This window comes from Oncorhynchus masou, chromosome 13 (genome assembly GCF_036934945.1).
Source record: "Oncorhynchus masou masou isolate Uvic2021 chromosome 13, UVic_Omas_1.1, whole genome shotgun sequence".
NCBI lineage: Eukaryota > Metazoa > Chordata > Actinopteri > Salmoniformes > Salmonidae > Oncorhynchus > Oncorhynchus masou.
In genome coordinates, this window is record NC_088224.1 from 63,725,625 (window position 1) to 63,753,282 (window position 27,658).

The 27,658-nt window shown below is 41.5% G+C and overlaps 1 protein-coding gene and 1 pseudogene across 1 annotated transcript; both read left to right on the plus strand.

The window, feature by feature from the left end:
• Positions 1–10,228: 10,228 nt before the first annotated feature.
• On the plus strand, positions 10,229–11,081 carry LOC135553386 (olfactory receptor 4S1-like; annotated as a pseudogene).
• Positions 11,082–15,829: 4,748 nt separating this feature from the next.
• On the plus strand, positions 15,830–16,765 carry LOC135553387 (olfactory receptor 6N1-like). The gene has a single exon (XM_064985526.1). The coding sequence runs from the start codon at positions 15,830–15,832 to the stop codon at positions 16,763–16,765; it is 936 nt and encodes a 311-aa protein (XP_064841598.1).
• Positions 16,766–27,658: the final 10,893 nt, after the last annotated feature.

Consider the following 27,658-nt stretch of genomic DNA (forward strand, 5'->3'; position numbering starts at 1 on the left):
AAAGAAATTAACCACCACAAATCAAAATCAAATCAAATTTTTTTATATAGCCCTTCGTACATCAGCTGATATCTTAATGTGCTGTACAGAAACCCAGCCTAAAACCCCAAACAGCAAGCAATGCAGGTGTAGAAGCACGGCTAGGAATAACTCCCTAGAAAGGCCAAAACCTAGGAAGATACCTAGAGAGGAACCAGGCTATGAGGGGTGGCCAGTCCTCTTCTGGCTGTGCCGGGTGGAGATTATAACAGAACATGGCCAAAATGTTCAAATGTTCATAAATAACCAGCATGGTCAAATAATAATCACAGGCAGAACAGTTGAAACTGGATAAGCAGCACGGCCAGGTGGACTGGGGACAGCAAGGAGTCATGTCAGGTAGTCCTGAGGCATGGTCCTAGGGCTCAGGTCCTCCGAGAGAGAGAAAGAAAGAGAGAGAAAGAATGAGAGAGAGCATACTTAAGTTGACACAGGACACCGGATAGGACAGGAGAAGTACTCCAGATATAACAAACTGACCCTAGCCCCCCGACACAAACTACTGCAGCATAAATACTGGACACCCCCAGATAGGGCCAAACAGGAACGATATAACCCCACCCCCTTTGCCAAAGCACAGCCCCCACACCACTAGAGGGATATCTTCAACCACCAACTTACCATCCTGAGACAATGCCGAGTATAGCCCACAAAGATCTCCGCCACGGCACAACCCAAGGGGGGGCGCCAACCCAGACAGGAAGATCACATCAGTGACTCAACCCACTCAAGTGACGCACCCTTCCTAGGGATGGGATGGAAGAGCCCTAGTAAGCCAGTGACTCAGCCCCTGTAATAGGGTTAGAGGCAGAGAATCCCTGTGGAAAGAGGGGAACTGGCCATGCAGAGACAGCAAGGGCGGTTCGTTGCTCCAGAACCTTTCCATTCACCTTCACACTCCTGGGTCAGACTACACTCAATCATATGACCCACTGAAGAGATGAGTCTTCAGTAAAGATTTAAAGGTTGAGACCGAGTTTGCGTCTCTCACATGGGTAGGCAGACCATTCCATAAAATTTGAGCTCTATAGGAGAAAGCCCTGCCTCCAGCTGTTTGCTTAGAAATTCTAGGGACAATTAGGAGGCCTGCGTCTTGTGACCGTAGCGTACATGTAGGTATGTACGGCAGGACCAAATCAGAGAGATAGGTAGGAGCAAGCCCATGTAATGCTTTGTAGGTTAGCAGTAAAACCTTAAAATCAGCCCTTGCCTTGACAGGAAGCCAGTGTAGGGAGGCACTGGAGTAATATGATTTTTTTTGGTTCTAGTCAGGATTCCAGCAGCCGTATTTAGCACAAAGTTTATTTAGTGCTTTGTCCGGGTAGCCGGAAAGTAGAGCATTGCAGTAGTCTAACCTAGAAGTGACAAAAGCATGGATTAATTTTTCTGCATAATATTTGAACAGAAAGTTTCTGATTTTTGCAATGTTACGTAGATGGAAAAAAGCTGTCCTTGAAACAGTCTTGATATGTTCTTCAAAAGAGAGATCAGGGTCCAGGGTAACGCCGAGGTCCTTCACAGTTTTATTTGAGACGACTGTACAACCATTAAGATTCATTGTTAGATTAATGGGACCGAGAACAAGCATCTCTGTTTTGTCCGAGTTTAAAAGTAGAAAGTTTGCAGCCATCCACTTCCTTATGTCTGAAACACATGCTTCAAGCGAGGGCAATTTTGGGGATTCACCATGTTTCATTGAAATGTACAGCTGTGTGTCATCCGCACAGCAGTGAAAGTTAACATTATGTTTTCGATTGACATCCCCAAGAGGTAAAATATATAGTGAAAACAATAGTGGTCCGAAAACGTAACCTTGAGGAACACCGAAATTTACAGTTGATTTATCAGAGGACAAACTATTCAGAGACAAACTGATATCTTTCCGACAGATAAGATATAAACCAGGCCAGAACTTGTCAGTGTAGACCAATTTGGGTTTCCAATCTCTCCAAAAGAATGTGGTGATTGATGGTATCAAAAGCAGCACTAAGGTCTAGGAGCACGAGGACAGATGCAGAGCCTCGGTCTGATGCCATTAAAAGGTCATTTACCACCTTTACAAGTGCAGTCTCAGTGCTATGATGGGGTCTAAAACCAGACAAACATTTCGTATACATTGTTTGTCTTCAGGAAGGCAGTGAGTTGCTGCGCAACAGCCTTTTCTAAAAATGTTGAGAGGAATGGAAGATTCGATATAGGCCGATAGTTTTTAAAATATTTTCTGGGTCAAGGTTTGGCTTTTTCAAGAGAGGCTTCATTACTGCCACTTTTAGTGAGTTTGGTACACATACGGTGGATAGAGAGCCGTTTATTATGTTCAACATAGGGGGGCCAAGCACAGGAAGCAGCTCCTTCAGTAGTTTAGTTGGAATAGGGTCCAGTATGCAGCTTGAAGGTTTAGAGGCCATGATTATTTTCATCATTGTGTCAAGAGATATAGTACTAAAACACTTGAGTGTCTTTCTTGATCCTAGGTCCTGGCAGAGTTGTGCAGACTCAGGACAACTGAGCTTTGAAGGAATATGCAGATTTAAAGAGGAGTCTGTAATTTTCTTTCTAATAATCATGATCTTTACCTCAAAGAAGTTCATGAATTTATTACTGCTGAAGTGAAAACCACCCTCTCTTGGGTAATGCTGCTTTTTAGTTAGCTTTGTGACAGTATCAAAAAGGAATTTCAGATTGTTCTTATTTTCCTCAATTAAGATGGAAAAATAGGATGATCGAGCAAAAGTAAGGGCTCTTCGATACTGCACGGTACTGTCTTTCCAAGCTAGTCGGAAGACTTCCAGTTTGGTGTGGCGCCATTTCCGTTCCAATTTTCTGGAAGCTTGCTTCAGAGCTCGGGTATATTCTATATACCAGGGATCTAGTTTCTTATGAGAAATGTTTTTAGTTCTAGGGTATTGCGCAAGGTTAAATTGAGTTCCTCAGTTTGGTGGTTAAAACCTCTTAGAGCAAGCTGAGACGCTAGCGTCTCACTTAGCCAACAGGAAATGCAAATGCGCAACGCCAAATGCTAATAGCACTCGATAAAACTCAAACTTTCATTAAAACACACATGCAGGGTACTCAATTAAAGCTACACTCGTTGTGAATCTAGCCAACAAGTCAGAATTTTAAAATGCTTTTCGACGAAAGCATGAGAATCTATTATCTGATAGCATGAAACACCCCGAAATACCTGAAGGGGACGAAAACAAAATAATTAGCGTAGCCGGCGCTACACAAAACGCAGAAATAAAATATAAAACATTCATTACCTTTGACGAGCTTCTTTGTTGGCACGCCTATATGTCCCATAAACATCACAATTGGGTCTTTTTTTTCGATTAAAATCGATTAAATCGGTCCATGTATACCCAAAATGTCCATTTATGAAGACCGTCTGATCCAAGAAAAAACACTGTTTCAAAATGCAACGTCATTTTTTTAAATTAAAAAAGTTGCCTATAAACTTTGACAAAACACTTCAAACTACTTTTGTAATCCAACTTTAGGTATTAGTAAACGTTAATAATCGATCGAATTCATCACGGGGCGATCTGTATTCAATCGCAGCAGGTCTTGAAATGAAGGTCGATATTCTCTCTACCAAAACATCCTTTGTTGTGCCCTGATGACAGGAAGTGCCTATTCTTCATTTCACCAAGGAATAACTTGGTGCTGTAGAAATTGTCAACTGGGAGCTATCTATTTTCCCTTGCCATAGACAATACAGGCAAATGGCGGATTGATATATTTTTTTTGTGATCAGTTTTCCTTGGGGGTTTGCCCGCAACACACATTCTGTTATAGTCACAGCCATGATTTAACCAGTTTTAGAAACTTCAGGGTGTTTTCTATCCACACATACTAATCATATGCATATACTATATGCCTGGCATGAGTAGCAGGACATTGAAATTCTGCGCGATTTTTAACAAAAAGTTGAAAAAAGTAACCCAAACTTTAAGAGGTTTAGCTGATTTTTCTCCTCTGGCATCCTTGGGTAGACAGAGGGAGTCTGGAAAGAGTCTGGAAGGACATCAAGGAATCTTTGTGTTTATAGTCTGTGTATTTATAGCACAACTTTTGATGTTCCTTGGTTGGGGTCTGAGCAGATTATTTGTCGCAATTGCAAACATAATAAAATGGTGGTCCGATACTCCAGGATTATGAGGAAAAACATTAAGATCCACAACATTTATTCCATGGGACAAAACTAGGTCCAGAGTATGACTGTGACAGTGAGTAGGTCCAAAGACATGTTGGACAAAACCCACTGAGTCGATGATGGCTCCGAAAGCCTTTTGGAGTGGGTCTGTGGACTTTTCCATGTGAATATTAAAATCACCAAAAATTAGAATATTATCTGCTATGACTACAAGGTCTGATAGGAATTCAGGGAACTCAATGAGGAACTCTGTATATGGCCCAGGAGGCCTGTAAACAGCAGCTATAAAAAGTGATTGAGTAGGCTGCATAGATTTCATGACCAGAAGCTCAAAAGACGAATACGTCATTTTTTGGGGGGTAAATTGAAATTTGCTATCGTAAATGTTAGCAACACCTCCGTTGCTATACATGCTATGGTTACATAGTTTCTTATTTTAATATCAACATTTCCAAGCAAACAAAAACAGGGAAAGTGAGAATCTATAGACATGCTGAGAAAAAAGAACATAGTCTGCCAGAATGTAGCCAACTCAGATGAGGCATGACAATGAATTGCTTTGGTGTACATTTATACATTATATTATCCAAGAATAGAATCAATGGTTCAATAATTGAAATGACCATTATTCCCAGATCTCAGACTGTAGCCTACCCAACAACTCAAGATGGATGTAACGGGTTTCTTCTAACTCCTCCTCTGACGAAGAGGTGGAACAAGGATCGGACCAAAATGCAGCGTGGTTAGTTAGAAACATCTTTAATGAAGATGAAACACAAACAATACAAAACAACAAACGTGGAAAACCGAAACAGCCCTATCTGGTGCAACAAACACAGAGACAGGAACAATCACCCACAAACACACAGTGAAACCCAGGCTACCTAGCTACCTATGGTTCCCAATCAGAGACAATGACTAACACCTGCATCTGATTGAGAACCATATCAGGCCAGACATAGAAATAGACAAACAAGACATCCAACATAGATTGCCCACTCAGATCACACCCTGACCAACCAAAACATAGAAACATACAAATAAACTATGGTCAGGGTGTGACAATGGATCTTTGTATCTATTCACTGATTGTTATAATATACTGCAAAAGTCACCTGAGCTCTTTAGACTGGCCTTCCCTCGCTGTCTGATCCTGCTAAGACATGATGAGCATAGTGCTGTGTACTGACTGTGCACTATAACAGTGAAGATGGTAGAGCTGTTTATACAGTGTTCGTGTGAAAAGTAGGGAATGATATAGGAAAACTGACAGATCAATAACGTTATATTGCTATAGTGACTCTAATAAAAACTCACATTGCGCTCTCAGAAAACATCAGAATATCGGTCTTCCATCCTTTGGCTGCTGGTTCCATTAGATACACATTTTTTAGGTTATTGAGTATTATTAAGCATCTATGTGCTTATGACCAGGCCTCCTCAGTGTGTCTCTCAAAATAAGTGGATATTCACAACCACTTTGGAAGAAAATTCATTGTTGCATTGATGCAAGAAGAATAATATGCGTGTAGAAAGTATGGTTGAATGTAGGCTACACATTTAGAGTGATATGATGTGCATAAACAAGATACAAGAAATACCGAACAGAAATATCACATCACTACATTTTTAGAAATCCAAGATTAACGTATATTACATATTCATATTCTGACAAGTCGAAATGATGTATTTTTGTTCTTTACAGTTTTATGGTGGTATGAATGATTGTTTTAGAAATGGCACAAAGTAGGCTATGTATAGCTTCAGGCAGTAAATCAAATGATTTACACTTGTTATTGGACAAACCTTGAGTTGGATTGACATATTGACTAGCCAACCATTGATTGTAGCTTTGTTGGCCCTTCCCTCTCTGATGTAGTGGTAGTGTTATGATTTTTTTCTTCTAGCACAACAGGATGTAAAATAGCCTACTATACAGAGCTACATTGTTGCAGTATCGGGTTCAACGGAAGTGCAAAATTCAATAACAGACACCTCAAACTAGTTTTAACTATTTTATTTCAGTGCCAGGGGTTACCTCTGTTTTGCAACATTATTTGTTTTGCAACAATAGAGTGTCACATAGCTTTCAGTTGTCCTGAATTGTTGATACACCTTAGTTTTCTCAAGATTAAGTGTAGAAGTTTATATCACCTACAGATGTATCAAAATACACGTTTTACATTTAATAACAAAATATATACTATATTTAATTAATTGTTTTTCTCCCACTGTAAAATTTGTCAAATAAAAAAATGTATCATCCACAATATACAAATATTTTGCTCTGTATTGCAATGACAATCTTTTGTGTTCTATCTTCATAGTTGATTGAATTTACAGCAGGTGAAATAATAAAGAAATACAGATAGTTTCACCCCAATTTGGTGTGATATATGACTCAATATCAAATCTGCTGTGGAACAGCTCAAATTAACGAGCAAGTATAACATTTTTTTAAAGTTACTACATGTGGGAAGCATGTTGTCATCGCTTCAGTTTGTCCAGATTTGGTTACATTTAGGAAAACTGCAATGATAATTGTGTAAGAATAGATTATAATAATCTTTATAGTTGAGGTGTATATGTTAACGTACAAGATATCTGAACATGCCAATTTCCCTACTACGTATTTGTGACAGAGCTTTTTGATGACACACAGTTCAAGCCAAAGTTCAACACATTGGTTGAAATTGTCTCTATTTTTATTCTCCTAGCAGATAGATCAAGCTTGAGAAGCTATCACCACTTTACATATTCTTGACCTTATCATAATTTTCACTCACAGGCCACAGGTCAACATAGTATGATCAACAATATGTGTTTGCAGTATCTTTCCGCTGCAACCAACTTCTTGTTAGGCTAGGTTCAATATTGTTGCATCATTCACATCAGACCAGTCTGAAGGGAGGCCATTAAGACTAATGCCACTGTAAACCTCCCTGGGACTAACCCTTCAATTGGCCTAACAAGAGACAAGAGACGGTAACCAAGGCCAACCTTTGTTGTTGTTTCATTCTCTCTGATCTCACAGGTAGGTGTTGCTTTAAGGTTTTCAAGGGAATTAAGAGATACAGTGGACTAATGACCTGTTTTCTGAAGACTGACAGCCAAACAAATACAGTGAACATGTTTTCCTGCTCAATTGACCAGCTTCTACATACCCTAAGGCATGAGGATAATGAACAGGCCTTCAAGTCGTTACTTAACATCCCAATGTCTCTGCGTTTCTATGTGGTATGCACTATGTTATATCTCAAACACACAATATTACATATAATGTTTTACCTTCCCTTGAAGAAATTCCCATATAAATAGAGTGCATTTCAAAACACTGAAATCACAAATGAGTTGTCTTTGTAATGATTGCAATTTCCAGCAAAACTAAAACAAGTGGCCATCTGTCAAGTTGCAGGCATAAGGGTATTGTGTTTCAGTCATCCCTAAGCCTAATATTAGTCAGGCCTGTGTACTACAGCTGTAGGATCTTTAGGTATTTGAAAAATAAATATTGACAAATTATTTGATAAAATTTAGAATTTGGCCTTTATTACTACAGCCCATCAAAACGCAATTAATAACACATTCATAAATGTCCAAAAAGACAATCCAAAAATAAATCACAACGAATAAGGTTTTGAAGTGTCAGGTATATATCTAGGAGATATAAAATAGCTAAGGAAATATTTGTGTTTTTTTGGACACATGTATAACCCCTTATTTTTGTTGGCACAAAACTACCTCCATACTTCCATTCTTTTGTATGGGTTACCTTCAGATGAGTCCCGTGACACTGAGCAAAACAGAGAACGCCATCGAGTTCATGAGAGTCTCCCCTTTCCATAGTGGGGTCATATTAGTATGTACAGTTGTTCCTCCTTTAAAAGTTGCGTCATACTGCGGCACACCCTGCCTGATGCTGCAGCATTCTGTGACACGTCATTTAATTCTCAGCCATTTCTTCTGTTTCTGCAAGTTATTGCTAGTTTGTCACCAGGGGGCATCTTTGAGACTCATTTGATAGTGTTCCGTATTGGCATTAAAACCATTTTTTTAATAACATAGTATATGGGATTGATTTTAAGAAATTTGGCTCAATTCATTTGATTAATATCATGGTGTTTCCATTGAGAGAAATATTGTCAGATTGTAAAATTCGGGCAGATGTGTTTTGAGTGTTCTGGCCTTACAACGGAAGTCAAGCACCCAAGCTAACGTTGGCTAGCTACTTCCAGACACAAATGAGATCACTCCGACCATTTACTTACACCGGCCATATTCAAAGGGTGTTGAGTGCTCATAAAGTAATTATTTTGCGCTCTGGTACACTCAGACGAGTGTGCTCTGAAATCTGTGTAGATAGTAGGCTGGACACATGAAATTTTTAACAACGTTCTTTTCTGATTAAAAAATGAGTTCATTGCATCCGCCGTGGAGCCCAGTTTCATAATATGACCATATTTCCCAGCTGCTTGCTGTCGTTTTGAAGTAATCGCGAAAAAACAGGCCTCAGGTCTATTTTTCACCCTGCCAGCTCCTATTAGATCTAATGAGCACTGTGGCACCAACTCACCTTCCGAACATTCTATTCCAAGCTTATTGTTCAATGTCACAATGCCTCCTTCGCTATTGTTGGCAATGAGACCTGCTCACATTGTTTTATAGCTCAAATGTAAACAACAAAATGTAAACAACACTGGGGTGGCAGGGTAGCCTAGTGGTTAGAGTGTTGGACTAGTAACCGGAAGGTTGCATTTGTGGAGCGATGGCGAATGATGGTTCGAGGGTGGCTGTTGTCTATGTGTGTAGAGGGTCCCTGGTTCTAGCCCAGGAAGGAGCGAGGAGAGGGATGAAAGCAAAACTGTTACACGGTCACCATTTTAATCAGGAATCTCTTCTTTGTCATTATGTAAGTCTGGGCAGCGAGCTCGTTCGTCATCGATCGTGAGACCAGAAATAGTCCAAAGTTTTTATTTTCCCCTACTATTTCAGAACACAGACAAGCACAGTTGACACCATTGAGGTGCGGATATTTACTTTCTACACAAGTCGTTTTTTTCCAGTTTCGTACTACGAACAGATTGTAGCGGTAAAATAAAAAGGGACACATTTTTAATTCTAAGCATCACTCCAGTCAAAACAGGCTCCGCGAACATTCGATTCCATTAATTTGCTATGGGCTCGCTCTAGCGTTCCAGTTTAGCAAACGTTCTTAAGCCGTTTTTCAGCCTTGGGTAAATTTTGACTCGTTCTACTGTCCAGCCTATAGAGAGCCAGAGCGAATTTACGAAAACACCCAAATGTCCATTGAGAAAGCACAAAAACTATACCATTTAGCTAAGCTAAGAATGACAAGAATAATAAAGTCAAAAGTTGGGTAGTTAGATAGCCTATAGTTAATATACTGGCAAGTTTGATGTATAACTACTAACGTTGGGTAGCTAGCTAACATGCTGGTATATACTGCTGTATTGATATGCTATGTAGTTCGTAAGGACAGCGTAGCTAACAAATTGTCAGCCAATATAACATGTAAGGTAACTTGTTTGAAAAGTAATTACTTTATTACTAAAAAAATAACTGTATGTCACAATTGTACATTCCATTTTCAGTAAATGCTTTAGCGAGCTAGATTCTTTACAGCCACTGTTTCACATGACGACAGCCTGGTTTGCTGGTTTTCTCAGGAGTTCCTAAAACATTTAACAACACAAATTACAAATGAATTCTTCTAACACTTGCTAACTGGCTAATGTTAGCTAGTCAGATAACTTGCTAAATAGCGATATTCGTAAATTAAATTCATGACCTCAATATGCACATACGTTTGCAATGAAGCCGTGACGCTGGGTACCTCTAAGTCCCACGGTGCAAGCTCAACACTTTTAAAGGAGGAACAGTTCTGATCTGAGCATTTTGTGGAAAGCCTTTAAAGACAAAGAAAAATTAACCCATGTGGTCCAAATTTCCAATTAGAAATACGGCCATGCTCTCAACAAGTTATGTTCAAAATGTAGCAAAGTGCCCCAAAAAATGGTATTAAACTCCACCCAGGAGATAGTGTTTGTGCTGCATGGACTGGACGTGGCATATTTACTTCAGATTGACTCTCATCCTATACCTCTTCACCATTTTTGTCAATCTGACACTGATTGTTAACATTTTTCTGTAGAAAATGTTGTATTTATTCCTCTGTAATCTGTGTATTAATGGTATCTATGGCATTTCAGCTTTCTACCCGAAGATACTTCATGACCTTTTATTTGACTCTCATGTACATTGGGTGCCTAACCCAGATATGTCATCTACTCCTATGCTTTCTGTGAATTCACCAGCTTGACAGTGATGACATATGACAGGTATGTTGCCATCTGCAAGCCGTTACAATACCACTTTATCATGACCACTCGAAAAGTATGGACACTGCTTTTTCTTACGTGGCTTTTTTCATGGCTAGAAAATAGCATTGGGATGGGTTACCCCTCTGTGGCGTCTACGGCAATAAACTCTACTGCTCAAACTGGGCAGTCGTGAAGCCCTCGTGTGTGGACACCACTCTGACCAACCTCTGCTTCTTCATTGTCAGGTTTTCTCACGTCTCTCAAACATTACTCGTCCTGATTTCCTATGCGTTCCCGGGCGGAGAGGAGGAAGTTCATGCAGACCTCATCTAATCATGCTGACTAACTTCACCATATCCATGACCTTGGATGGGATGTACGCTCGCTGCGGCAGCAACACCAGCCTGCTGGCCCTGAGGAATATCATGGCAGTGGAGTTCCTAGTTGTGCCTCTTGTGAACCTTATCATATACGGAATGAAACTCACTAAGATTCGGAATAAAGTTGTATAGATGTTCAACAGTAAAGTTCCTGCCCTACGCTAAAGGTATTGTAGTGATGCACTTGTGTGTATCAACATATTTTTCTTGTTGATCTAAAATATGCAACATACTTAATTTTACGTAAAGATATATTAACAATGTTCATGTGTAATTAAGACATTAGGAAGGAAAACAATTAAAAGCTTGGTACTTTATCTAAAAATCTAAATCAATCAATCTAAATCAATAAATCTAAAATCTAAATCAATAAATTAATCAAATTTAATTTAATTAAAATCATGATGTTTTGCTATCAATGACCTTCGTCAGAAAAGACTTTGACCCTCTCATTTGTTGTTAATGACAGATTCAGGTGTTTGGCTGGCCAACTAAATGAAAATAGCTGTATATAGCAGTATATAGTATATAAACTCAGCAAAAAAAGAAACGTCCCTGTCTTTCAAAGATAATTTGTAAAAATCCAAATAACTTCACAGATCTTCATTGTAAAGGGTTTCAACACTGTTTCCCATGCTTGTTCAATGAACCATAAACAACTAATGAACATGCACCAGTAAAACGGTCGTTAAGACAGTAACAGCTTACAGACGGTAGGCATTGAAGGTCACAATTATGAAAAAACTTAAGACACTATAAAGGTCTTTCTACTGACTCTGAAAAACACCAAAAGAAAGATGCCCAGGGTCCCTGCTCATCTGCGTGAACGTGCCTTAGGCATGCTGCAAGGAGGCATGACGACTGCAGATGTAAATTGCAATGTTCATATTGTGAGATGACTAAGAAAGCGCTACAGGGAGACGGACGACAGCTGTTCGTCATCGCCATGGGAGACCACGTGTAACAACACCTGCACAGGATCGGTACATCCAAACATCACACCTGCGGGACAGGTGCAGGATGGCAACAACAACTGCCCGAGTTACCCCAGGAATGCACATCCCTCCCATGAGTACTCAGTCTGTCTGCAACAGGCTGAGAGAGGCTGGACTGAGGGCTTGTAGTCATGTTGTAAGGCAGGTCCTCACCAGACATCACCGGCAACAAGGTCACTTATGGGCAGTAACCCACCATCGCTGGACCAGTCGGGACTGGCAAAATGTGCTCTTCACTGACGAGTCGCGGTTTTGTCTCTTCAGGGGTGATGGTCGGATTCACGTTTATCATCAAAGGAATGAATGTTACACCCAGGCCTATACTCTGGAGTGGGATAGATTTGGAGGTGGCGGGTCCGTCATGGTCTGGGGCGGTGTGCCACAGCATCCTCAGACTGAGCTTGTTGTCATTGCAGGCAATCTCAACACTGTGTGTTACAGGGAAGACATCCTCCTCCCTCATGTGGTACCCTTCCTGCAGGCTCATTGTGACATGACCCTCCAGCATGACAATACCACCAGCCATACTGCTCATTCTGTGAGTGATCTCCTTTCCAGTGCGGGTCTGGGATATCAGCTGGCCTTGCCTCCGAGGACTCTGAGCCAGACCGCAGCCCCATGCAGTTGACAAGTGGTTGCGGTGAGCAGAGGTGTGGAACGCCGCTCACATGAGGCTCCAGCCCACCTTCAGAAGGTTCTGGTGGACCGCCGCCGCGGTGAGCCTCCCGTGCTCCATCGCATCTGGCTCTCCATCAGGAACCTCCCTCTCTGCCTGTCCTGCCGGAAGCTGAGCCCCCGGTTTCTGGGCCCCTTCAAGGTCCTCCGGAGGGTCAATGTGGTAACCTATCATTTAGAACTCTCCACCAACTGCCTGTCTCACCTTGCTTTCATGTTTCCCTCAGGCTGGTGATTCCTGGTCCCCTGGATGACGCCGTCCCCTGCAACACCCCTCCCCTCCCCTGGACATCGAGGGGACCCCCGCCTATGTTGTTAAGCCCCTCGTGGACTCCTGATGTCATGGAGGTTGGCTCCAGTACCTGGTAGACTGAGAGGGGTACGTTCCTGAGGAGTGCTCTTGGGTCCACATCCTGGACCCCAACATCATCCGGATTTCCATCTCTGCTGTCCAGACTGGCCTGCTCCTTGCCTTAGGGGCCACGGTCAGCTCGACATCGCCGGTCTACTAGCCACCAGTCCTGGCAACAATCATTGCGCACACCTGCTCCCAATCGTTAAGCACATCTGGACATCATCACCAACCTGATTACTCTCCCTTCATATAGCCCTCATCAGGCATTTTGGGATTTTGTTACGTTCAGTACACTTCTCCTGTTTAGTATTTTCTTCATGTTTATTATTATTAAACTCACATTCTGTACCCGCTTCCTGAATCTCCAGGTATATGTTATGCAGATAACTAAAATGACTTTGGAGCTGGCGCTGTTTTGCTGCGCAGGGATGTATTATAGGTAATGAATGTGCAGAGGGGGGACTTTTGTGGCAAATCAGAAACATCAGTATACCCCAAGTTCAAATCCCAGGTGGGGTCATAATGAAAAGTCAGTTCTAAGTAATCCTGTCAAAAATTTGAAAACTATTTTTAGCTGTCCAGCGTACCACTTACCTGAACCCCCATACCATTGATTTTATAATGGTTTGGGACACCTGGGACCATCTCGTGGCAAAAACCTCAAGTGGACCATGACAACTTCCCAAGAACGTCTTAAAAATACTCAGGGACATCCCTGGGACAATCTGGGAACTAGAATTCCAGGGTACCATTTCACAACATCCCAAAAACGTCCCCGGACAAACCGGGAGCTAGACATCCTCCAGCAGCCCATAACACAACATCCTGACAACTTTAGATGACCATTTTGTGACGTTCCAGGGATGTCCTAACTTTTTTGCTTGCAGGGACGTTGCCTTGGGACCCTTTGCCCGAGAACACTAGTAACCTGCCTAAATGACCAGCGACCTGTAGCAGTGTTTTAAAAGGCTGGTCTTGGCTCACAACACCATTATCCCAGAAATCCTAAACCCACAGCAATTTGCATACTGCCCTAACAGATTGACAGATGATGCAATCTCTATTGTACTCCACACTGCCCTTTCACACTTGGAAAAAAGCAACACCTATGTAAGAATGCTATTCATTGACTACAGCCCAGAGTTCAAAGTCATAGTTCCCTCAAAACTCATCAAAAAGCTAAGGACCCTGGGACTAAACACCTCCCTCTGAAACTGGACTTCCTGACGGGCCGGCCCCAGGTGGTAAAGGTAGGAAATAACACATCTGCCACACTGATCCTCAACATGGGCCCCTCAGGGGTGCGTGCTCAGTCCCCTCCTGTACTCCCTGTTCACTCATGACTGCACGGCCAGGAATGACTCCAATATCATCAAGTTTGCCGATGACACAACAGTGGTAGGTCTGATCACAGACAACAATGAGACAGCCTATAGGGAGAAGGTCAGAGACGTGGCCATGTGGTGTCAGGACATCAATCTCTCCCTCAACGTGATCAATACAAAGGAGATGATTTTGGACTACAGGAAAAGGAGGACAGAGCACTCCCCCATCCTCATTGATGGGGCTGTAATGGAGCAGATTAAGAGCTTTAAGTTTCTTGGTGTCCACATCACTAACAAAACTAACATGGTCCCAGCACACCAAACCAGTAGTGAAGAGGGCACGACAAAACCTATTCCCCCTCAGGAAACTGAAATGATTTTGCATGTGTCCTCAGATCCTCAAAAGGTTCTACAGCTGCACCATTGAGAGAATCCTCACTGGTTGCATCACTGCCTGGTATGGCAACTGCTAGGCCTCCGACCACAAGGCACTACAGAGGGTCGTACGTACCCAAAATTTGTCAAGGCCCAAAATTTGTCAAAGACTCCAGCCACCCTAGTCATAGACTGTTCTCTCTGCTACCGCATGGCAGGTGGTATCGGAGCACCATGTCTAGGTCCAAGAGGCTTCTAGACAGCTTCTACCCCCAAGCCAAATTACTCTTGAACATCTAATCAAATGGCTACCCAGACTATTTGCATTCCCCCCCCTTACACCGCTGCTACATTGTTATTATCTATGCATAGTCACTTTAATAACTCTACCTACATGCACATTTTACCTCCCTTACCTCCCTTGACTCTGTACCGGTACCCCCTGTATATAGTCTCATTACTGTTTTACTGCTGTTCTTAAATGACTTGTTCCTTCTATTTCTTATTCTTATTCATATTTTTTTAACTGCATTGTTGGTTATGGGCTTGTAAGTAAGCATTTCACTGTTGTATTCGGCGCATGTGACTCATACAATTTGATTTGATTTGATCACACAATGTCCTAATTTAGTCCTGAGAAATTCCTGATATGATCCTCAGTAACATCATAGTAACTTAGAGGGAACTAGACAAGTCCCGAGAACGTCCTGAAAATGACCATCATGTGACATCCACTTGACCATCATGCAACCTCTCCTTGTGGTCATTGAATGCCTCATCGATAATGTCCGACACATAACTTCCGAATTCAAGGCACTACCCCCTGTAATGCTTTGCGGTCAAAGGCCAAGCAGTTGCCATACCAAGCAATGACGCAACCAATCCCATGTGAGTATACACTATGGTGTATTTAAAGGCTAACAGGACAAGTCTTTGGAGCAGTCTCCTCTGTCAAGCAAGAAGACATTTCATGGATTCAAGTTTTTTTATTTCTTTCACACCTCAGAAGTCTGATAATGTATAGCTAGTATTGGGAACTTTTTTGTTGAGAATTAAGAGTTTGAGGAAGGATGTGAATTAGTTTTGTTAAATGATTCACACTTGAATTTGTTCACCTCCATACACACTGAAGCCTTGTAAGGACTAAGAATTTTTGCATTGACCAGAGGAAGAAAATTAACAAAAGCTATGGAGAACTCAACCCAAGTCAAGTTCTTTTATCTCTTTGGCTTACAAGAGACATTTAACAACAAATCAGTCTATTTTATCTTGTCTCTTATCACATACCTACTCATCATCACTGTGAATTTGACACTGATCATAACAATCATTCAGGAGAAAGGTCTCCATGAGCCCATGTATATCTTTCTGTGTAGTTTATGTGTCAATGGATTGTATGGAACTGCTGGTTTCTACCCCAAGTTGTTACTGGACCTTCAGTCAGATGTTCAGGTGATATCTTATGGTGGATGTTTGACTCAAGCCTATGTAATATACGCATCTGTCATATGTGAAATGTCTACTTTAACAGTGATGTCTTACGACAGGTATGTGGCAATATGCAGACCACTACTATATCATACCATTGTGACATCTTTAACTGTTAGAAAGTTACTTTTATTGTCTTGGTGTTATCCTTTATTTATAGCACTCATAGCAGTTAGTTTAACTGTCAGACTTCCTTTGTGTGGATCTCGCATTGATAAGATCTTCTGTGACAATCCATCTATACTGAAACATGCATGTTTACCCATAACCATTAATCAGATTTTGAACAAATGTATTATTTCGGTTCATGTTTTACAGATGATTTTCATTGTATTGTCTTACTGTCAGATTGTAAGGAATTGTGTAAAGTCAGCTCAGGGAAGGATTAAGTTCACACAGACATGTGTGCCACATTTAATAACAATATTTATTTTCATCACAGTTACCCTGTTTGACACATTGCAAGGGTGGAATAATGTAAATATTACGCTGAATATGCGTAACGCAATGGCCGTACAATTTCTTGTTGTACCACCTGTCTTAAACCCTGTAATATATGGACTTAACCTCCAGAAGATTCGAAGAGCAGTTTTCAGAAAGTGTAATGCACATAAAATCATTGATATGAAACGTTAGTTACATGATCTTACACAACAGGGAGACTTCGTCATATCAGAAGTCAACAAAAATAAAGGTCAAATCTGCTAAACTGTTGCAAGATTAAATGGTGCCCTATTTCTTGATACCTATCGCAAGTTCCGCAACTTTGGTTTTAAAAGTGTAGGGGAGGACATAACCTGGCAGGGGTCTGGGGGCCTTCCCTACATTTTCTGGGGCATCTAATGCTAATTTCCTGCATTTCTACTAGTGCTGTACACAACGACAACAAAAATCTTGGTCAACCAAGCGTAGTCTTTTCTTTCGACCAATCAGTCTGTCTAGATTTTAAAACATGTATTTTTCCATATCTGATGTGCCTTTTTATCTTACCATTTCTACCAACCTGCGAGACAGTTATGATCTTCATAGGCACGTATTCGTGGAACAGTTTCATTTCATTTATAATAGTCTTTGTATCTTAAAATAATTTTCTGTGGTTAATCTATATTCTACAAAATGATACAAATCTAAAAGTAACTTTTATTGCCACTGCCAACTATGTAAAAAAAAGCCTACATAAAGCAACACATAAAAACATTGCAACCTGCAGGCAGAGAAATATCCTGATGAATATAAATATCCTATAAATCACATTTGCTAGGTACGACCTGTCTTCAACGAACTCTAACATTGTATCAACTATCAACTGGGTCAGGTATTTTATGACGTTTCCACTGGATCAGAGCATTACATTTTTCCCTTTCATGCCGAGTGGTTATCAAAAGGGAGAGAGATGGAAATATTGTTCTATCACTTTGAGGAACTATTGTCATTCTCAATTGATTCTAAAAACAGATTTTGTTTACTTGCTGTTTGAGGTGATGAAAAAATACTTTGAGAAGCTCCACAGCTCATTAGTGGTGGTGAGTTAAGGCAATCAGAAATACTATCAGACATCAACAAATGGGCACATTTATAGGCCTAAATTTGCACACAGGCCAGGTAAACTAGTCGTACTTCAATATGCGTAATCAGGTGTCATGACTTGCCCTTTTGGGAAAGGATCATAGGAGCCAAGTTCCACCCCTCTCTCACTCTCTCTCCCACCATAGTTTTATGATGGTCGGAAATACCTACAGGAAAATTCTGTCTCCCACTCTTTCAGAAGTGGAAGTTAAATCCCTTTGTTACCACAGAGAGACGTTGCAGTACGGTAACATCAAAAGGTTGAATAATGGAATAATATTTCTGTATTCCAAAGAGTTGGAAGGGTCCGAAGAACAATTATGTCAGATCAGTTGTTTTGTGATCTCATTAAGGACGGTATAACAACATAACTGTATGTCTGAATGTATATATTTCCAAGTTGTCAGTTTTACATCCAAATGTTGTGGAATTCCTGCGATTAAATATGAACCTATTTGTGAGAAGATAGTGAGAACATTGCTTTTCATGTAATGTTTATCCAGTCAGTAACCACACCCATGTGATTACAGACATTATGCCAAACGTAGTCGAACGCCCTTTTCCCCCAAGTGTTTAAAAGGATTCACTGAAGAACTCACATCTTAGACCAAAACAAGCCATGTTGCTGCCGGTGTGTGAAGTGGTTCCAGCTGAATACATTACAAATGGTTTTAATACTACAAGACCAGAAAATGGTAACTCTCTGAAACTCTCTTGAGTGAAGAAGATGAAGACTACACAGGAACATTCAGTCTGCAGCTGTTTAAGTACTCTTAGTCTAGTAAAACTGACAAGAACCACCGGGTGGCACTCTGAAAGATCCATTCTAAAGAACTTTTCCCTATTAACCGACCATTGGTACATCTGATTCACCCTTTATAACAGAGCCCACTGAACAAGCCACAACTTCAAAAGACTTTGATCTCTGCTGGACAAACCAGAGATTTCTGTCGAATTACTCCCCAGATGGTCAAGACATACACACGTAAATATGTATATTGCAAATATTTTCGAATGAGCGGCCATTCATGTGCAGAGTATTTGCATTTGCATGAGCATAGTTATCAGCTGTATGTGCAATAGTGAAGCCTCTTGTCTCTTCCCCCGCTCTTTCTAACATTCCCCTTCCTTTTCATTTTTGTAACAAGCCATCATATCGGGTTAGTAATCAATGTGTAAGCTATCCTGTTTGTGTGTTTATGTCATTCTGTGTGATTATTTAGTTAGTTAGTAAATAAATAATTAAGCCAATTTGTATATTGTTGATTCATCATTTATCAAATCAAATCAAATCAAATTTTATTTGTCACATACACATGGTTAGCAGATGTTAATGCGAGTGTAGCGAAATGCTTGTGCTTCTAGTTCCGACAATGCAGTAATAACCAACAAGTAATCTAACTAACAATTCCTAAACTACTGTCTTATACACAGTGTAAGGGGATAAAGAATATGTACATAAGGATATGTGAATGAGTGATGGTACAGAGCAGCATAGGCAAGATACAGTAGATGGTATCGAGTACAGTATATACATATGAGATGAGTATGTAAACAAAGTGGCATAGTTAAAGTGGCTAGTGATACATGTATTACATAAGGATGCAGTCGATGATATAGAGTACAGTATATACGTATGCATATGAGATGAATAATGTAGGGTAAGTAACATTATATAAGGTAGCATTGTTTAAAGTGGCTAGTGATATATTTACATCATTTCCCATCAATTCCCATTATTAAAGTGGCTGGACTTGAGTCAGTGTCAGTGTGTTGGCAGCAGCCACTCAATGTTAGTGGTGGCTGTTTAACAGTCTGATGGCCATGAGATAGAAGCTGTTTTTCAGTCTCTCGGTCCCAGCTTTGATGCACCTGTACTGACCTCGCCTTCTGGATGATAGCGGGGTGAACAGGCAGTGGCTTGGGTGGTTGATGTCCTTGATGATCTTTATGGCCTTCCTGTAACATCGGGTGGTGTAGGTGTCCTGGAGGGCAGGTAGTTTGCCCCCGGTGATGCGTTGTGCAGACCTCACTACCCTCTGGAGAGCCTTACGGTTGAGGGCGGAGCAGTTGCTGTACCAGGCGGTGATACAGCCCGCCAGGATGCTCTCAATTGTGTATCTGTAGAAGTTTGTGAGTGCTTTTGGTGACAAGCCGAATTTTTTCAGCCTCCTGAGGTTGAAGAGGCGCTGCTGCGCCTTCTTCACGATGCTTTCTGTGTGAGTGGACCAATTCAGTTTGTCTGTGATGTGTATGCTGAGGAACTTAAAACTTGAGCTGTAGTCGATGAACAGCATTCTCACATAGGTATTCCTCTTGTCCAGATGGGTTAGGGCAGTGTGCAGTGTGGTTGAGATTGCATCGTCTGTGGACCTATTTGAGCGGTAAGCAAATTGGAGTGGGTCTAGGGTGTCAGGTAGGGTGGAGGTGATATGGTCCTTGACTAGTCTCTCAAAGCACTTCATGATGACGGAAGTGAGTGCTACGGGGCGGTAGTCGTTTAGCTCAGTTACCTTAGCTTTCTTGGGAACAGGAACAATGGTGGCCCTCTTGAAGCATGTGGGAACAGCAGACTGGTATAGGGATTGATTGAATATGTCCGTAAACACACCAGCCAGCTGGTCTGCGCATGCTCTGAGGGCGCGGCTGGGGATGCCGTCTGGGCCTGCAGCCTTGCGAGGGTTAACACGTTTAAATGCTGTACTCACCTCGGCTGCAGTGAAGGAGAGACCGCATTTTTCCGTTACAGGCAGTGTCAGTGGCACTGTATTGTCCTCAAAGCGGGCAAAAAAATTATTTAGTCTGCCTGGGAGCAAGACATCCTGGTCCGTGACTGGGCTGGATTTCTTCCTGTAGTCCGTGATTGACTGTAGACCCTGCCACATCCCTCTTGTGTCTGATCCGTTGAATTGGGATTCTACTTTGTCTCTGTACTGACGCTTAGCTTGTTTGATAGCCTTACGGAGGGAATAGCTGCATTGTTTGTATTCAGTCATGTTACCAGACACCTTGCCCTGATTGAAAGCAGTGGTTCGCGCTTTCAGTTTCACGCGAATGCTGCCATCAATCCAAGGTTTCTGGTTAGGGAATGTTTTAATCGTTGCTATGGGAACGACATCTTCAACGCACGTTCTAATGAACTCGCACACCGAATCAGCGTATTCGTCAATGTTGTTATCTGACGCAATACGAAACATGTCCCAGTCCACGTGATGGAAGCAGTCTTGGAGTGTGGAGTCAGCTTGGTCGGACCAGCGTTGGACAGACCTCAGCGTGGGAGCTTCTTTTTTTAGCTTTTGTCTGTAGGCAGGTATCAGCAAAATGGAGTCGTGGTCAGCTTTTCCGAAAGGGGGGCGGGGCAGGGCCTTATATGCGTCGCGGAAGTTAGAGTAACAGTGATCCAAGGTTTTTCCGCCCCTGGTTGCGCAATCGATATGCTGATAAAATTTAGGGAGTCTTGTTTTCAGATTAGCCTGGTTAAAATCCCCAACAACGATGAATGCAGCCTCCGGATAAATGGTTTCCAGTTTGCAAAGAGTTAAATAAAGTTCGTTCAGAGCCATCGATGTGTCTGCTTGGGGGGGGATATATACGGCTGTGATTATAATCGAAGAGAATTCTCTTGGTAGATAATGCGGTCTACATTTGATTGTGAGGAATTCTAAATCAGGTGAACAGAAGGATTTGAGTTCCTGTATGTTTCTTTCATCGCACCATGGAGTCGTTCGGAGTCGTTTTTTTGGGTCGCTGCATGCAATCCATTCCGTTGTCCTGTTTGTAAGGCAGAACACAAGGCAGAACACAGGATCCGCGTCGCGAAAAACATATTCTTGGACGTACTGATGGTGAGTTGACGCTGATCTCATATACAGTAGTTCTTCTCGACTGTATGTAATGAAACCTAAGATGACCTGGGGTACTAATGTAAGAAATAACACGTAAAAAAAACAAAAAACTGCATAGTTTCCTAGGAACGCGAAGCGAGGCGGCCATCTCTGTCGGCGCCGGAAGTAACCCTTTATGCTAGGGTTCGTGCATATTTGAAGTCAACGATGTTCAGAATGAGACTGGAGTTAAATAAGAATTAATGAATTGACTGTGACTAATGTAAGAGATCTTTAAGAGTTAATTCGGAAAATGGTGACTCTTTAAATAAACTTTTTCCGTGGTGTCCCAGATCACTACTTAATTAATTGTTAAATGGTTATTTTTATTGCGTAATAATTAAATGTAGTTAATTGATTTTTATAAAATAACAGTCAAACACATTAATGACAGCAAAGACACAAGTGCGCGTCCTTACTAAACATTGACAGGAGAGATTCAAACACAAAACTATGAATAAATTGACAAAACTCGTAAATCGAATGGAATAAACCAAAACTTGTTTCTCACATGTGGATCATAGGTTGTGAGTTCTGCAAAACACATGTCCACTCCGAAATTGAGAAAAATCAATTACTGTAATAGTAATATATTCAATGCATTAACAGAACGTACCGTAACCAAATAGACATTGCAGATGAGTAATTATGTGAATTGACAGTAAATGCAGGCTACTACTAGTGATATTTGTAATGGGGAATTGATAGACATAGTAAACAATGCACACAATGAAGTTATGAAACAATGAATACCCACGAAATGGCGGGAGAGAGCGCATTCTGGAGAAAGACAAGCCCTGTGCGTCTGAGCCACAATCCCCATATTCTTGGACCGTGGCATCCCTGCGGCCTCCTCATTGAGACAGGTGCGAATCTGTGTCTCATGTTGTCACGCCCTGACCTTAGTTATCTATGTTTTCAGGTCAGGGTGTGACGAGGATGGGTGTATGTGTTCTTGTCCTGTCTAGGGTTTTTGTATGTCTAGGGGTGTTTGTTAGTCTAGATCATTTGTAGCTCTATGGTGGCCTGAATTGGTTGTTAGTTTGTTTAAGTGTTCTTCGTTAAATAAAAGAAGAATGTATTCCAATCATGCAGCGCGCCTTGGTCTCCTTGTTATGACGAACGTGACACATGTACCATGAAAAATATATGTATATATTTGTGACTATTTGACAAAAATTAATTGAATGTTTTCAATATAGACCCCTTTTGTCATGTAATATTCCATAAGGCACCCAGAATGTGGTGGATCACGTCCCCCCCATTCCCAGTGAAAATTGCGCCCCTGCCTTTCGCCATCTTCTGTGATATACAAATATTATAATAGAGTAATTGTAGCAGACTTCCAGAGCAGGAAAACACTTGAAGGCATCTCAAATGGCACCCTATTCCCAGCATATTGTCAAGAAAATTGCAAGATTATGTTATAATGCTTGTATTGCATTATAATTGTTGTTTATTCCCCAACAGAAAAGAGTATTCTGTGTGTTCTACTGAGGATGGGCCTCTATGAGATAACACTGACAGAGGAGATTGACAATGTCTTTGGGTGATAAAACCTAAAGAGCATTCCAGAGAACATGAGTTAATGTTTCTGTTCTATACCGTACCAGGGAGAGATGGTTCCAGTTTGGAGTAGGAGGGCCAGACACTGGTCTATACAATGAAAACTGTTGACACAGCAGATGCTGTCTGCTATGTATTATAGATATCTTTCATAGAAATCTTAACCTTGTGACCATTCTATGTATCTGTTGCTCATCATGTAGGTTGAAAGGGGTGTATCTTGTATCTTTGGTACTTTTGTTTTATCACTCTCAATGGATCATTAGAAATGGTGAATAGTTGAAAGTCATTGCTATTGCAAAGCTCTTATTAAAGATTTAGTTTAAGTATAACTCTGACTTGTGTGATAAGTTTGTATCTACTTATTTGATAGTAAAGAAATTAACCACCACAAATCAAAATCAAATCAAATTTATTGATATTGCCCTTCGTACATCAGCTGATATCTTAAAGTGCTGTACAGAAACCCAGCCTAAAACCCCAAACAGCAAGCAATGCAGGTGTAGAAGCACGGTGGCTAGGAATAACTCACTAGAAAGGCCAAAACCTAGGAAGAAACCTAGAGAGGAACCAGGCTATGAGGGGTGGCCAGTCCTCTTCTGGCTGTGCCGGGTGGAGATTATAACAGAACATGGCCAAGATGTTCAAATGTTTATAAATGACCAGCATGGTCAAATAATAATAATCACAGGCAGAACAGTTGAAACTGGATAAGCATCACGGCCAGGTGGACTGGGGACAGCAAGGAGTCATGTCAGGTAGTCCTGAGGCATGGTCCTAGGGCTCAGGTCCTCCGAGAGAGAGAAAGAAAGAGAGAGAATCAGAGAGAGCATACTTAAGTTGACACAGGACACCAGATAGGACTGGAGAAGTACTCCAGATATAACAAACTGACCCTAGCCCCCCGACACAAACTACTGCAGCATAAATACTGGACACCCCCAGACATGGCCAAACAGGAACGATATAACCCCACCCCCTTTGCCAAAGCACAGCCCCCACACCACTAGAGGGATATCTTCAACCACCAACTTACCATCCTGAGACAATGCCGAGTATAGCCCACAAAGATCTCCGCCACGGCACAACCCAAGGGGGGGCGCCAACCCAGACAGGATGATCACATCAGTGACTCAACCCACTCAAGTGACGCACCCCTCCTAGGGACGGGATGGAAGAGCCCTAGTAAGCCAGTGACTCAGCCCCTGTAATAGGGTTAGAGGCAGAGAATCCTAGTGGAAAGAGGGGAACTGGCCATGCAGAGACAGCAAGGGCGGTTCGCTGCTCCAGAGCCTTTCCGTTCACCTTCACACTCCTGGGTCAGACTACACTCAATCATATGACCCACTGAAGAGATGAGTCTTCAGTAAAGATTTAAAGGTTGAGACCGAGTTTGCGTCTCTCACATGGGTAGGCAGACCATTCCATAAAAATTGAGCTCTATAGGAGAAAGCCCTGCCTCCAGCTGTTTGCTTAGAAATTCTAGGGACAATTACATGGCCTGCGTCTTGTGAAGGTAGCGTACGTGTAGGTATGTACGGCAGGACCAAATCAGAGAGATAGGTAGGAGCAAGCCCATGTAATGCTTTGTAGGTTAGCAGTAAAACCTTGAAATCAGCCATTGCCTTGACATGAAGCCAGTGTAGGGAGGCACTGGAGTAATATGATTTTTTTTTGGTTCTAGTCAGGATTCCAGCAGCCGTATTTAGCACTAACTGAAGTTTATTTAGTGCTTTATCCAGGTAGCCGGAAAGTAGAGAATTGCAGTAGTCTAACCTAAAAGTGACAAAAGCATGGATTAATTTTTCTGCATAATATTTGGACAGAAAGTTTCTGATTTTTGCAATGTTACGTAGATGGAAAAAAGCTGTCCTTGAAACAGTCTTGATATGTTCTTCAAAAGAGAGATCAGGGTCCAGGGTAACGCCGAGGTCCTTCGCAGTTTTATTTGAGACGACTGTACAACCATTAAGATTAATTGTCAGATTCAACAGAAGATCTCTTTGTTTCTTGGGACCGAGAACAAGCATCTCTGTTTTGTCCGAGCTTAAAAGTAGAAAGCTTGCAGCCATCCACTTCCTTATGTCTGAAACACATGCTTCAAGCGAGGGCAATTTTGGGGCTTCACCATGTTTCATTGAAATGTACAGCTGTGTGTCATCCGCATAGCAGTGAAAGTTAACATTATGTTTTCGAATGACATCCCCAAGAGGTAAAATATATAGTGAAAACAATAGTGGTCCTAAAACGGAACCGTGAGGAACACCGAAATTTACAGTTGATTTATTAGAGGACAAACTATTCAGAGACAAACTGTTATCTTTCCGACAGATAAGATATAAACCAGGCCAGAACTTGTCCGTGGAAACCAATTTGGGTTTCCAATCTCTCCAAAAGAATGTGGTGATCGATGGTATCAAAAGCAGCACTAAGGTCTAGGAGCACGAGGACAGATGCAGGACCTCGGTCTGATGCCATTAAAAGGTTATTTACCACCTTAACAAGTGCAGTCTCAGTGCTATGATGGGGTCTAAAACCAGACAAACATTTCATATAAATTTTTTGTCTTCAGGAAGGCAGTGAGTTGCTGCGCAACAGCCTTTTCTAAAAATGTTGAGAGGAATGGAAGATTCGATATAGGCCGATAGTTTTAAAAATATTTTCTGGGTCAAGGTTTGGCTTTTTCAAGAGAGGCTTCATTACTGCCACTTTTAGTGAGTTTGGTACACATACGGTGGATAAAGAGCTGTTTATTATGTTCAACATAGGAGGGCCAAGCACAGGAAGCAGCTCTTTCAGTAGTTTAGTTGGAATAGGGTCCAGTATGCAGCTTGAAGATTTAGAGGCCATTATTATTTTCATCATTGTGTCAAGAGATATAGTACTAAAACACTTGAGTGTCTCTCTTGATCCTAGGTCCTGGCAGAGTTGTGCACACTCAGGACAACTGAGCCTTGAATGAATATGCAGATTTAAAAAGGAGTCTGTAATTTGCTTTCTAATAATCATGATCTTTACCTCAAAGAAGTTCATGAATTTATTACTGCTGAAGTGAAAGCCACCCTCTCTTGGGGAATGCTGCTTTTTAGTTAGCTTTGTGACAGTATCAAAAAGGAATTTCGGATTGTTCTTATTTTCCTCAATTAAGATGGAAAAATAGGATGATCGAGCAAAAGTAAAGGCTCTTCGATACTGCATGGTACTGTCTTTCCAAGCTAGTCGGAAGACTTCCAGTTTGGTGTGGCGCCATTTCCGTTCCAATTTTCTGGAAGCTTGCTTCAGAGCTCGGGTATTTTCTATATACCAGGGATCTAGTTTCTTATGAGAAATGTTTTTAGTTCTTAGGGGTGCAACTGCATCTAGGGTATTGCACAAGGTTAAATTGAGTTCCTCAGTTAGGTGGTTAACTGATTTTTCTCCTCTGGCATCCTTGGGTAGACAGAGGGAGTCTGGAAGGAGTCTGGAAGGACATCAAGGAATCTTTGTGTTTATAGTCTGTGAATTTATAGCATGACTTTTGATGTTCCTTGGTTGGGGTCTGAGCAGATTATTTGTTGCAATTGCAAACATAATAAAATGGTGGTCCGATACTCCGGGATTATGAGGAAAAACATTAAGATCCACAACATTTATTCCATGGGACAAAACTAGGTCCAGAGTATGACTGTGGCAGTGAGTAGGTCCAGAGACATGTTGGACAAAACCCACTGAGTCGATGATGGCTCCGAAAGCCTTTTGGAGTGGGTCTGTGGACTTTTCCATATGAATATTAAAATCACCAAAAATTAGAATATTATCTGCTATGACTACAAGGTCTGATAGGAATTCAGGGAACTCAATGAGGAACTCTGTATATGGCCCAGGAGGCCTGTAAACAGTAGCTATAAAAAGTGATTGAGTAGGCTGCATAGATTTCATGACTAGAAGCTCAAACGACGAAAACGTCATTTTTTTTTTTTTGTAAATTGAAATTTGCTATCGTAAATGTTAGCAGGATGGGATGCACGGGGGATATGGTCACTAGTGTAGCCAGGAGGTGAGGCCTCATTTAACACAGTAAATTCATCAGGCTTAAGCCATGTTTCAGTCAGGCCTATCAAATCAAGACAATGATCAGTGATTAGTTCATCGACTATAATTGCCTTTGAAGTAAGGGATCTAACATTAAGTAGCCCTATTTTGAGATGTGAGGTATCATGATCTCTTTCAATGATGACAGGAATGGAGGAGGTCTTTATCCTAGTGAGATAGCTAAGGCAAACACCGCCATGTTTAATTTTGCCCAACCTAGGTCGAGGCACAGACATGGTCTCAATGGGGATAGCTGAGCTGACTACACTGACTGTGCTAGTGGCAGACTCCACTATGCTGGCAGGCTGGCTAACAGCCTGCCGCCTGACCTGCACCCTATTTCATTGTGGAGCTAGAGGAGTTAGAGCCCTGTCTATGTTGGTAGATAAGATGAGAGCACCCCTCCAGCTAGGATGGAGTCCGTCACTCCTCAGCAGGTCAG

Coding starts and splice junctions, on each gene's coding strand:
- LOC135553387 (XM_064985526.1), top strand. CDS start 15,830: ATGGAGAACTCAACCCAAGTCAAGTTCTTTTATCTCTTTGGCTTACAA.